General features: G+C 34.9%; 1 protein-coding gene across 1 annotated transcript; it reads left to right on the top strand.

The window, feature by feature from the left end:
* Positions 1-508: 508 nt before the first annotated feature.
* LOC129903930 (UDP-galactose/UDP-glucose transporter 5B) lies at positions 509-10,471 on the top strand. Its single transcript, XM_055979450.1, has 12 exons — positions 509-680; positions 797-939; positions 3,930-4,043; positions 4,226-4,318; positions 4,431-4,496; positions 5,022-5,120; positions 7,282-7,361; positions 8,456-8,568; positions 9,307-9,395; positions 9,566-9,652; positions 9,738-9,806; positions 9,901-10,471. The coding sequence occupies exons 2-12, from the start codon at positions 835-837 to the stop codon at positions 10,003-10,005; spliced, it is 1,020 nt and encodes a 339-aa protein (XP_055835425.1). The 5' UTR covers positions 509-680; positions 797-834; the 3' UTR covers positions 10,006-10,471.
* The last annotated feature ends 3,147 nt before the right edge of the window (positions 10,472-13,618 follow it).

Below are 13,618 nucleotides of genomic sequence, written 5' to 3'. Positions count from 1 at the left end.
AGATGCTAATAGAAGTAAAATGAATTAAAAAATTGAGTTTTAATTTATTCAAATTTGAAGGCTAAAAAAAAATTTAAAAAATATTTTGATGTTATAAAAATAGTATATTTATTGATAAACTATATTAATATTGCACAAAATGCGGGCATATTAAATAGTATTTAATAGTTGATAAACATACTTTTAGGTAGAAGGAGGACAAATTTAAACCACTTCTAATTGAATTAAGGACATTTTTGATCCAATAAGTGGAATGAAGATATTTTTGAACCATTTCTATACGTTAAGGCATTTTTAATCCGTGAAAGAAAGACATTTCTGAATTATTTCTAATATGTTAAGAACATTTTCATGTAATATAAATAATAGTATATATAATTTTGAAATTAATTAATACCTTTAATCAAACTCCATTTTGAAATACATATAGTGTCGTCATCACTCAATTAGTAGGTCCCATCTATCTGACGTGGCCTGACAGTACGAGAACTTACAAAAAATACCAAAATTATAGAAAATGGAAAACGAGAAGAGGAAAGCGTAAAATAGCCGGCGATTGCCCTGACATCTTCATATTCTCTTCCAGCTTCCAAGTTCTGAAAATACTCTGTTTCTCCCTCCTAATCGGAGTTGATTTTCCGGCGAACACAGCTTTGAACTCCGGCGAAACTTTATTGAAGGTTAGCTACACATTTCTCATTTCCGGCTTCTACACATCTGTAATAAATAAATTTATATGCGCGCGCATGGGAAACTTTGTTAGGTTAATTTATTTATTAATCGTTTTGATAAATAGAGCTGGTGGCGGCGGAGGCGGAGGCGATTGGATGGGATATGGCGGAGCCACCGTCGTTGCCGTTGAAGGAGAACAAGATAGCCAAAGGAACTTTTGCGGTGGTTGGAATCATGTCTACTCTCGTCATTTATGGCATCTTACAGGTGTGCTGCTTGCCTGCTTCTACTGCATCATGATCTTCAGTGTGTGTTAGTGTTTCGGTGATTAATACAAACTTAATAAGGAACAGTTATTTTGTTTGATAACCGCAGTGTCTGCGTCAACTTTCACACAACCCTATTAATTCCATTGGATAAAGGTCACCTCCGATAGCAATACGTACCAATGCCAGGATAGATAGAAAGAAATCACCTAGTATTTTTGTTAATAACAAGCACAGTTACTAGAACTTGTATGCGTTATACATCTCTGTAGCTTTAGAAAAGGACTTGCTTGGTGTTCTTGTTTTGATAGGTGAAGCTAATATAACAGTTGAAGGGTTTAGGAGTAAAGATTTTTGTGACTGTATGCTGCCTAAAATAAAACGAGGAGAAACCATTAGAATTTTAATATTTGTATATCTTTTTCGCTAAATAAAAGTTTGATATTTATCTATTTCATACTTGAAAAGAAAAAAGGAAAAGTAACTGCCTTTTGTGATGTGTGTGGAGAAGTGCAGGAAGCTCTAACCGCCTTGAATTTGGTAATGCTAAAGTTTTTTGCAGTTTGGGAAAAAGGGAAAAGGTGAAATAGATTTGGTACTTGGGGTAAAAGGAGTGTAGAAATTTCTTGTCTAATGAGCTTTTGGTTTGTTAATACTAAGACATTTGAATGAATACATACCATTTCAAAAAACAAACACTAAGACATTTGAATGTTTGTTTTATTTGTAATGTATGGTTCTTTCTAATGATGCTTTCATCTGTTTGACTGGGCTTTTGAGTGATTAGGTTGAGCTTTTTTATAACTTCTTCTCTCATGACTAGTTTTCAGCTGTTATGATATCTTGATCCTCTATGCAACCAAGACAAGTAACTAAAATCTTTTGCATGATATAACAGGATAAATGTATCATCAGTCATAACTATTTAATATTAAGAATTTCAATTGGAGATTTATTCTGAAATTGTGCGAAAATGCAAATCTAAATGTTTGTTGTGTACTTCTGTTCAAGATTTGTGCTTAATGGTCTCTTTATCAAAAAAAGATCTGTGCTTATGGTGAGGACCCTAAAGATTTAACAGGGAAAGCTGTAAGATATGAAGATTACCTAGGACAAGCACAGTTACAAAGAACTTTTCTTTTGATGAGGAAGTAATATTGCAGTAAAGGAGGGGATGACTCACAATACAAGAAGTATACATGTGAACTCACTTAATAAAATAAAATATAAAAAAAATCCTTCCAAAAAATTCGCCGAATCACCTATACATATTAGTATAGTTTGAGCTGCTTCACTTTCTTCATCTGAATGCATACATATTTTTGGATTGTATAACGTTGTCAGCCATTTTTGTTTGCGGAGAAAGTATTTCATAAAATAAGTGCTTATTTGGTAGGTTTACTAAACTTAAGCTATTGAAATCACCATCTCAAGACATGTAAAGGCGTTTCATTGAGGGAATTTATTCTCTCATCAGATCAATCTAAAGAGTAAAGATTATGAGACTGGAATTACTAGAGCAAAGCCTGAGCCCTGGTCTTCCTTTTAGCTTGATATTCTTACATCATTCGATATTAACAATGTCCCATTCGATAGGCCACTTCAGTACTGGACATGATACGACACAAGTTTAGATATGAGATCCTTGTTGGACATGGGTCAACTCACATCTGATTTTATGTATTTTGAGACTAAAACCAGCCGCCACAGTGTAGGAGCTCCTTACAGGAAAGGGAGGAAAGGTGGAGAAGAAGAGAACATACGTTTTTTTTGAGCAGGCCAAAAACAAAATATGCACAAAAGAAAAACTCAAGGTTTTATTTGTAGAGAATTTTAGTGCTCATATATAATAAATTTAATGCATAATCTAAGTGTCGTTCAACATATGTCCATAATTTAGTGGCTCGGGCAACAAGAACCTTGGCATACTGCTCATCTATGAGCTGATGCCTGACCATTTATAGTGTCATTTATGCTTTACTCATTGGACTCCAGCAAAGTCCGTCCAATGCCTAGATTAAAGTGGAGGCTATTGTAGGTTGATGACTAGCGTAAAAATACTCCAAGTATGATGAATCTTTTGTTCTTGGACATAGAACTCATCTAGTCAACCTCAACTAGTTTGGGATTGACATTGTTGATTAATTGATATAGATATTGTGTATCATTCCGTGGGTCCGCATCTTGCAGTAGTGTTGCGTCTCAGGCAGTTTACAAATAATATGCACAAAACGAGTCAGTAAATCACATGTCCTCAACAACAACAACAGCAGCATACCCAGTGTAATCCCAAAGGTGGGGAGTAAATCACATGTTCTCGCGAACAATTATCTTCTACAGTCCACTCTTGCGGAATTGAAGCCTACCTACTTAATTTCATACCATAACTTGATGCTATGAATTTCTCAACCCTGCTAGGAGAAACTGTCTACACATGTAATAGCAATTTGTATATTTTCCATAAGTTGATTAAGAGCTCAATTTTGGTAAAATCCAGCTGTAAGTTTAAGGCACTATCATATGGCTCATGTTTTTTCTTTTCTGTTCAGCATGGTGGGTAGTGGGTACTAAAGGTATGCACAATTCATTGCTTCCTAGTTGCTTGTCATTTTAACACTTTATAGAGTTTTGCTTTTATTTAACTAGAGACTCACAGTACCTTGTAAAAAGCAAACTGTTATGATGACCACTTTAAGATCTAATTCCTCGATTGACCCCCCCTTCCCCGAAGCTTCTTTCTTAAGTGAAAATGTGGTTTAATTTTAAAAAAGGAATCTCCGTAGCCAATCATATGTTCATTTTCTGTCTCTTTTTTTTTCAATTTCTTTCTGTGGTGAAAGTGCCTGTTTAACCATCCGCCTATATATATGTTCTGCAGTACTTGACGCTTCTTTCCATTATGTACTGTTAAAATAAAACATCTTTGCTTCTCGTATATACAATAATATGTATTTTCCATCTTTAACATGGTGATGGAATTTGTACCTGCAGGAAAAGATCATGAGAGTTCCCTATGGACCGAACAAAGAATTCTTTTCATACTCATTGTTTCTTGTCTTTTGCAATCGGATTACCACCTCTGCTGTCTCTGCCGGAGGTTTACTGGTAGTGGAATGATTCCTGGCTTAGTTCATCTACTTTCTTTTGTGTATTAAGAGCAGAAGGCTTCTATAGTACTTCAAATATTCTTCGGTTTTCTGTAATCTGATTTACTTATTATTCCTAGGAATCTTGTAAGAACAGTTAACATTTTGCTCCTTTCATCCCCCCCCCCCCCTAATTTTCAGGCAAGTAAGAAGGCCTTGGACCCAGTAGCTCCACTCTATAAATATGGTGTTGTTTCTGTTTCTAACATCCTTACAACTACTTGTCAGTATGAGGTAAACTAAGAACATTTGGAGAAGGAACTGAAAAATGAGTTAAAAGCGTTAGAAGATTTATCAACTTGTCCTATAACAAAGCACTTGCTATTGTGATGAATTCTTTCTTCAGGCTCTCAAGTACGTTAGCTTTCCTGTTCAAACCCTGGCAAAATGTGCCAAGATGATACCTGTGATGGTAAGTTAAGTTACTGGATAGATTGTTGTAATTGCTTAGTAACTACTGCATGCAATTCCTCTTGGTCTGGACTTCTCTAGTATGTGCATGAATAAAGCTCTATTGCATGCGTTTGAGTTGTGGTATTGCTATTTTTAGGCTTAGCCAAAGCATTTTGTTTGGAATTAATCACAGCCATGATATCATAGTAGTCTGCTTTGAAAATCCTTTGCGTTTATTATTTCTTGAAATTTACTCATTCTTATGGAAATCCAACTGTCTGGTTAAAAGTTATGTTACTGAAGTTTATTGCAACACTAAAACTATTGGAATTTGCTAGGTTGTGTGTCATATTAGACATAATAAAGCAAACCAAGAACCCTTTTGTCGCAGATACTGGACAAGTCTGTTTGAATAATTTTCTTTAAGGCATCTGATAATTAGATATCGTCTTGTTTACAATGTTCTTGTGTTAGACAAATCGTAATTATTTAACTGTCCTTTCTAGTTGATGTTGTTTTCTCTTTTTCTTTTGTGCTGATGCAGATCTGGGGTGCTATCATTATGCAAAAGAAGTACCAAGGACAGGACTATATTTTGGCATTCCTAGTAACCCTGGGTTGTTCATTATTTATTCTGTATCAGGTATTACTAATATCTTGTTTTGAATTTCCTGTTGGATATTATACAAATTGCTACTTTCTCAAATTATTTCAAGAACCGTTTTTCAAAATATATTGATCATGTCAAACATTCATAAATGATGTTTACATGTTGAAAAAATCTTTTATAAATGATTGAGTTTTTGATGTCACACCATGGCATCATTTTTTCATTACTGAAACTGTCTTCAATTATCTTTAAGAACTGCTGAATGATCTCATGCTTTTCCATGTTCATTCAGTACAAAACACAAAAAACCTTAAACCAATTTAAGATGATGATGCGTCCGTTGACTGTTGATGTTCAAAGCACCTCCTGCTGAATCAGTCAGTCATCCACATGAGATCATGTTATGCATTTAATTTCAAATTCAAAAAATGATTTCTTTTATTCAACCTCTCACTTTTGATTATATCTACCTGCTGCTTACTCTTTCATATATCTTTTTCCTTTTTCCTTTTTTGGCGGTGGGGAGACAAGTCAAAAAAATCCACAAAGGGTTTCCACACCCTCAAATGCTACTAATTTTTCCCTCCAAATCAACCAAAAAATACAAAGAAGATCATTCTTCGTAAATCTTTCTGAAAGATCTGAATTGCGTCCTGAGTTGAGTATGAGAATTTCTACATTTTAGTTAACGAGGTTGTTGGGAAAATTGAAGTATACATGTATCCAAACTTATGTTGCACTACTTAACTAGTCTCTGAAGCAGTTGGAAAATCCAACAATTGAATTGGATACCTAAGTTTCAATAAACTCAAGTTTCAGATTGTAGTCTTTTTTCCTATTAACGATGAAATTACCCAGAAGGCCTGACCCCTAAGTTGAATCTTTCCTGAAGCTAAACTTGTTGTTCCCACTATTGACAACTGCACAATGGTGCCCCAATGCTTTCCTTTTTTTGTTGAGCATAATGGTCATCAAGTTGTGGGATATTTCTGGGTATGTTGTTGTTATAAGGGTCATCAAGTTGAAAATCTCAAGGCCATAGTTTTCTGGCTATCTAGAAGAGACTGCTAGCAAACATGGTTGAGCCCTTGAGTCTTGCATAAGTAACTTAGTATCACCACGAGGAGTCATGAAGTCCAAGTATCCTATCAAAACTTCTAACAAGCTGAGATATAAGCACTTTGATATTGCAGCACTCCTGCTATTTGGGCAGTCATTGAGTACAATGTCTCTTAAACTATGGTTTCACTATGTTCTTGGGTGAAACGGTTATTTTCTTGTTTATGTATTATGTTGCTCATTTTAATAGTGTCAACAATCAAATATATTGAAGTTTTCATGTGTATGAGCTACTGTTTCGTTAAATCTAGTCCAAAGGTTGGTCAATGTGAACTAACATAGAACATGAGTTAATTAGAAGGTATAATGGCCTTACTTGGGGAATTCAACTTTTTTAAGAACTAAAATACCATAGATAATTTGTATGCTTTGTTTTTTAATTCTAAAATATGCTTCTTATTTATGACCTCCAACAGCACAGAAATATGCCATCCATGTTTAAAGAACACATGCCATGGCCCACTGTGGAATGGTTGTAACTCTAGATGATAGGTCAGATTTTGGTTCACAAAAGATCATTTAACTAAATTTTCTACTTGTTAAGCAATATCAAAGTTCTGAGGTGTTGTGCTATACCTCCATACAACTCTGTGAGAATGGTTAGTTCCTTGTCTCCATCTTTTAGAATGAATGAAAACTGCCATGAGATTGATTTGGAAAATCTAAAGTGGATGCTGCGGTTTATCTTGTTAATTGTGTCTCCTAAACCATTTGTTGTATATAATTACCAGCAGTTGACAAGTTTTCATAGTTTTTACTGATTCTCAAAATAAATTGATGCTCGCTGAAAGATTCATGTTTTTGTATATTTTTGGAGCGCTTACAATACCCCAACTAGTAGAGAGGACTGGATTAGTTATGTAGAAAGAAGCTCTAGCTTGCAGAATTCGTTAATGATGTATACTTCCTGTTTACTGCTTAATCCCTTTTTTCCAGTAAACTTATTACTGAAAGAATTTTGTTTCGGATTGGCCAATAGGCATGCTTGTATTTGGCTTGTTAGTTTCTGGACTTACATTAGCTTCTACGATTCCTCCACTTGGTAATGCTTTTGCCATTTTGTGTTTGGTTTAAGGCTGCAGGTGACATCAGTCCCTTCAATAGAGGAAGGGAAAGCACAGTCTGGGGAGTTTCTCTGATGATAGGCTATCTTGGGTATGATTTATAACTCATGTAATCTTCCAGCATTTTTAAACCTTTAGTCATTGGATTAACAAAATGCTAAAGTTACGGAACTGGATTTGCTAAATGTCAAGACTTTGTTTCCTCAAGAAGATTGAGTTACCTGAGCTTGTAGAAAATTGGATTTCAACTTATCATCTCATAGTGTGAATTTGACTGATATTTGAGCATTGAAATTTTGCAAACTGTTCGCTTCTCTTTTCCTTTCTCACTGCATCATCTCACTTATTCTGTTATATCACCAAAAGAATGATTGACTGAATCCTTTTCAATCATACTACAATCACAATCTTAACTGTCGAAAAAATAATTCTGTTTAAAAATTGTATTTGGATCATATTTACTTATTTCTCATTCTCAAACTTATTCCATGTCTTTCGGCCGCCAATAGGATAATTCTACTTTTCTATACTGTGGTCCAACCCTTAAAGCCTAATTAATTGGTCAACTGTAGAATTGTGAAAAGTCCTGAGTGAAATGGAATGGTCAACATCATGGTTCTCCACCTCTTGCCCCACCCAAGTGCAAATGGAAGAAAGGTTATTTGTTGCTGGTCCGAATGAAAGATTTTGATGTTAACATAAATAAAATATTAGAAATAACCTAGCTTTCACGAGTTGCATATATATCAAATACTCACAACAAACACATCTACAAAATTTTACACCAGAAAGAAAATATATTTTAAGCGACTTTCACATTCTTCAGTTTTGTTCCCTCTTTCCCCTGCCTTGTTTTTGGGGACAACTAATATTTCAATGGAAGCCTCTTTTTTTTCTTGAAAGAACGATTGTAGCAATATGCTTCTGATGTTTTGTGCAGGATATAGTGTTGCTTTTCAAGTTGTAGCAATATGCTTCTGATGTTTTGTGCAGGATATAGTGTTGCTTTTCAAGTTGTTGAGATTGTTATCTGTTGAAGGAGCAACACTATATTGATATTCACTCCTAGGAAAGTGAATGTTTGTTAGTGTCTCGATATTTTTCCCTCGGAAATTGAATGTTTGTTTGTGTCTGTATATTTTTTCTGGGATGTTCACAAGCTTTATCAGTCTTCTGATCTCACAGGTTTGATGGCTTCACGAGTACTTTCCAGGATAAACTTTTTAAAGGCTATGATATGGAAATACACAATCAAATATTCTATACAACAGTCTGTTCGTGTCTTCTTAGTTTCATCGGTAAGACCTAATTTATTGGAATAGGGTAACAAGCCTTTGTAACTATTGAATACAGTACCATTTAAAAAAGGCCTTTGCAACTATTGAGTGTGTATTTGGTGGACATTTGAGAAATTCACTTTACATTTCCAGAAGATAATATGCTGAACCATTCGTTGTTTCGAGGGTCTTCTCACTGAGCATGATATATCCAGTTGTCTCTATGTTTTTCATGTGCACCATGGGAGGGAAGGGTGTGGCTTTTATTTTAGGTACCTCATTGTGGTTATGTTTTACTCAAAAATCTTTAATGTAATAATGATTTTTAAAGTTTGTCACACACATGCTGATTGGTTAGCTTCCAATCTTCAGTAATGTTTGGCTTTGAATGAGTTGTGAGTTTACAAAAGCTTTTGGGTATTGATATCATTGCACTCAATTAATTTTTCACAATTAGTTCAAAATATATTTGCTATAAAGGATTTATGATGCACTTCTGTTTACATGATTGTGGATTAAACTCTAGCAGAAACATCCAAACAGAATGCAGGCTACTAGTTATTTCTAATTTTATGCCTGCTTCCCTGCTATTTCGTTATGAATAGTTTTTACCATAGGTACTAGTGGTCAAATTATCAACTAATGTTATTTGTTATGAGGTTCTCTTGGTGCCACGCTTCTTTTTACTTCTGATGTTTATCTAGGTTTTATTCCAATGACTTGATACTAACTGGATTCTGTTCTCTGTTTTTCATGCAGGTCTAATTTTGCAAGGCAATCTTCTCATGGCAATAGATTTTGTATCTCGCCATCATGATTGTTTCTTTGATATTGCTCTGCTTTCAACTGTAAGTTCCCGGTAGAGTTGATTTGCTTAAACAGTTATCCTGGTTTCACAAGTATCTGTATTACCAAACCTTGCTGTCACTGAAAGATGCATATCAAGAAACCAATTCCTTTTTTGCTTTTGGAATGGAGAAATTGGGAGGACGAAACTGATGTTGTGCTTCGGTTGCAGGTAGCAACTGCAAGTCAATTTTTTATTTCTTACACAATCCGCACATTTGGTGCTCTAACTTTTGCAACCATAATGACCACAAGACAGGTATTAAGAAATAGTTTTGAGAGTTTGAAAAAATTGACTCCTTCCCTCTAAACTAAAACTGTGGTACCTAATTAAATTTGTGTAGCTGGTGAGCATTTTGCTGTCATGCTTGTGGTTTGGCCATCCTTTGAGCTGGGAGCAATGCATCGGAGCTGTAAGCATCAACCTCTCTCTGTTGGTTTTTGTAAGCTGAAATTTGCTTTAAAAAAGAAAAAAAAAAAGTATTCTAGTTTGATTTCTTTTTTCAGGTTATCGTCTTTGGATCCCTTTATGCAAGAAGCTTCTTGAAGACAAAACAGAAGGTGGTTCCATCATTGGAGATGGCTGAAACTAAAGCCTCAGGTCCTTCATAAGGAAAAATTTATCACAAAATAACTTGTAACCTTCGGAATAAGTGAATTGAAAAATATCTCTCTGCAACTTTGAAGCTGCTCGGATAAATATGTAACTAAACAAGGCGTGAATGGGATTTGTTATTTTTGGAATTTCATACGGAAGGCTACTTGCTAGCTGCTGGTGCATACAACGGCATACGCAATCAAGCAAGATTTTGAAGAGCCTTCCTCAAATCTTTGCATCATTGCATGTCAAATTACAGCCTCACTAGGCAATAGAAGTTCTATGATCTTTTATTCAATTAATCGTGGACTTCTTTTTCCCTGTTTTTGGGTACTTCAAAAGGATGTAATATAGACAGTGCGCAGTTCTATTTTCAGGTTTTTGGAACTATACAAGTAGACATCAGAAATGTAAGAGTTATCTTGTGGCTCTAACCTTTTTCAGCTCTAATACAATATCAGGTGGTGGGGTTTACTGGAATCGTTCTTGTACATGAGCAATGTGGAAATGTCGTGTTATGGAACATGACATATTCTGTGTATCAAATCGAAGAACTGTACATTTGAAACTGTCATAATATGGGGAAATGAGGAAATATACTGCAAACTGTTTCTAAAATTCTGAATGACCAGCAAGAGTTTCATGATGTTTGTTCTGATGCTTGAACAGCAGTGTGGTTGATAACATGAAATAGGAGACATTAAGCTTATGGAATTCGTGGAAAAAAAGTAGCGATTGTGAATGTTCTTTTATTTTTAATTTTTTTATAGTGTGTGATTTTAGTTTGGTATATTGAGACAAGAGGGAGTTGTTCGGATGGTAGGCGCCCTTCATTTCTAACCCCTAAGGTTGTGAGTTCGAGTCACAAAGAGAGCAAAAAGATGGAAGCTCCTAGAGAAGGGTAAAAAAAGAAGTTAGGAATATCGACACATATCTACAACCCCAACCGATATTGGCATATTTTGAGGCAATGTGTATATATATATATATATATATATATCAACTAGATAACAGGGGAATTTGGAAATTTTGCTCCTAATTTTACAACAACATACCTTACATCTACCTTTGCGAGGTAGAAGTATTTTTTGATAGATCCTCGATTTAAAAGAAGTGTAGATAAAATAGGATAGAAAAAAAAATAACGACAACAAAATAATAAGATAAATAGAGCAAATAAAGCATTAAGTAGTAGTAAAAATTAAAGAATAAGATACTACGTCAATATGTAATAATACTACTAAATAGGGAAACAATTTGAAGAAGAGATTGACCCTTGCCCATCCCACATAAAAGTACGACAACACTTGTCTATCTACTATATTCTACCCTAATTCTTGACCTCTATATCTTCATATCTATGATCATGTCCTCAGTAAACTGAAGATGTGTCATATCTTCTCTAATCACCTCCCCCAGTTCTTTTCGGCATATCTCTACTTCTCCTAAAATTTGCTATAGTCAACCTCTCACGCCTCCTTACTGGTGTATATGTGCATTCCTCTTCACATATCTGAACCATCTCAATCTCAATTCCTTCATATGGTGTGGCACGGAGGCCACTCCCACCTTATTATGTATTACTTCGTTCATAATCCTAGTTTCCCTAGTATGTTCACACATCCATATGAGCATCCTTATATTCGTTATCTTTATCATTTGAATGTGTGTGTTCTTGATTTGACAACATTCCACCCCATACAACAATGCAAGTTTAATTACGTATGTAAAATTTACCTTTAAGCCTTGGTGCACATTCTTATCTCACAGTACCCCAGCTATGATCCTCCATTTCACCCATACCGCTCTAATACGATGTGCGACATCCTCATCAATCTCACCATTTTCTTAAATTATAGACCCAAAATACTTTTAGATATGACTTGTGTAACGGTCTTTACTTCCACCTAATTTTATACTTAAAATATATATTCCATTCTAAAATTAAAATAGTCATCCTTATCTCTGATCAGAGAAGACTGAAAGCAAAAAAGACAAATTTCAACTTTCTTCTTTGTTGGATTGGATGGGAGTGATTGGTATTGGCGGTTGGAAACATCCGAATGAGACTATATACAAAATTTAAGGAAAGTTAGAAGTGATTTGGACTTGTTTCAACTCAAAATTTAGGCATAGAAAACACATATGCGATATGTGTATATCATGTATAACTGGATAGATTTTCATAGATGTCCATTGCGACATGCGTATATCATGTATATCAATGTATGGTACATATACTTTCATGGATATATACATATATACATGAGACAAAATGTATGTGTGTGTTGGAAAGAGTTGTTCCCTACATTTTTGAAAACTGATAAGAATTGTTGCCTCCTTCTCTCATATATCCTTCTCCAAGCTCATGAGTATCTTCTCCTGTGAAAGTTGCATTTCCTTTCACCAAAGTATTCTTTCCTTTGGTGAATTCAAAATCATCAGGGAAATCAATATACCTAAAACAATCATCTATGACATGCCCTTGCTTGAGATAGTATGTGCAAGTCACATTTGGGTTGTATTTGGCTCTCCTTCCTTTGAACTTATGTTGACTATTACCAGGTCTTTATGTGCTAGGTGCAGATTTCTGTGGATAAGCAGGAGATTTTTGATTTCCATTTCTAAAATTCTGATTTTCATTTCCATTCCTGAAATTTTGCTTTCCTCGACTTCCTACCATGAATGAGGATGGATCAGAGAATACTTGTGCATTCACATAGATCTCTCTCTGATTTTCATCCTGCAACAGGAGTGAGTATGCAACATCCATCCCTGGCAAGGGTTTCATCATCAGTATTTTACTCTTTGCCTGTGCATAGATGTCATTTAGACTCATTAGAAATTGGATCAGCCTTTGATTTTGCAAAGATTTAGCTAATTCTGACTTTCCATCACATGTGCAAGCACAATAACATACAATGTCTGCATTCAGAGAGTCCAGCTCATCCCAGATTCTCTTCATTTTTTTAAAATACCCAGATATATCAGAATTTCCTTGAATTAATATGTTTAATTTCTTTTGAAGGTGAAAAAGTTTGGTACTATTAGACTTACCAAAACTTTTCTCAAGACTGTCCCAAAGCTCTTTGGCAGTGATGGAGTAAATAACACTGTCTCCAATATCCTTGGATAGTGTATTCAGCAATCAAGAAATCACCATGTCATTACAGTAGCTCCATTGAGAAAAATCTGAAGAAGTGAGATTTAGTGTCTTGCATGCACCATTGATGAAACCAAGCTTCTTCTTAGTTGATAGTGCTATCTCCTCCAGCCTAGAAATCCTCTTCCACCAAATATTGTGCTGATCAGGTTCATCCCAGGAGAGTCAGATGGATGAAGATAGTCGGGGTGATTGAAATTCACAATAGTTGTAGTAATTGGGTGATTGGAATGCACAACAGCTGCAGCGACATTAGCAGTGTTGCTTCCAGAGTTGAAATTACTTGTTTATTCTGTCATTTTAGAGAATTGAAAATGTTTTGATTATGAAGTTTAATGGATTGAGCTCATTGCTCTGATACCAAGTAAGAATGAAAGAAAACTTGTGGTGAATTTTTCATCTACTTTCATTGATCACTATGTTTTCTCTTTATAAATATTTGTACAAAATAATTAAAGGAAAAT

This window comes from Solanum dulcamara, chromosome 9 (genome assembly GCF_947179165.1).
Source record: "Solanum dulcamara chromosome 9, daSolDulc1.2, whole genome shotgun sequence".
Classification (NCBI taxonomy): Eukaryota; Viridiplantae; Streptophyta; class Magnoliopsida; order Solanales; family Solanaceae; genus Solanum; species Solanum dulcamara.
Note: the sequence above shows the minus strand (reverse complement) of the source record. Positions and strands in the feature narration are given on the sequence as shown.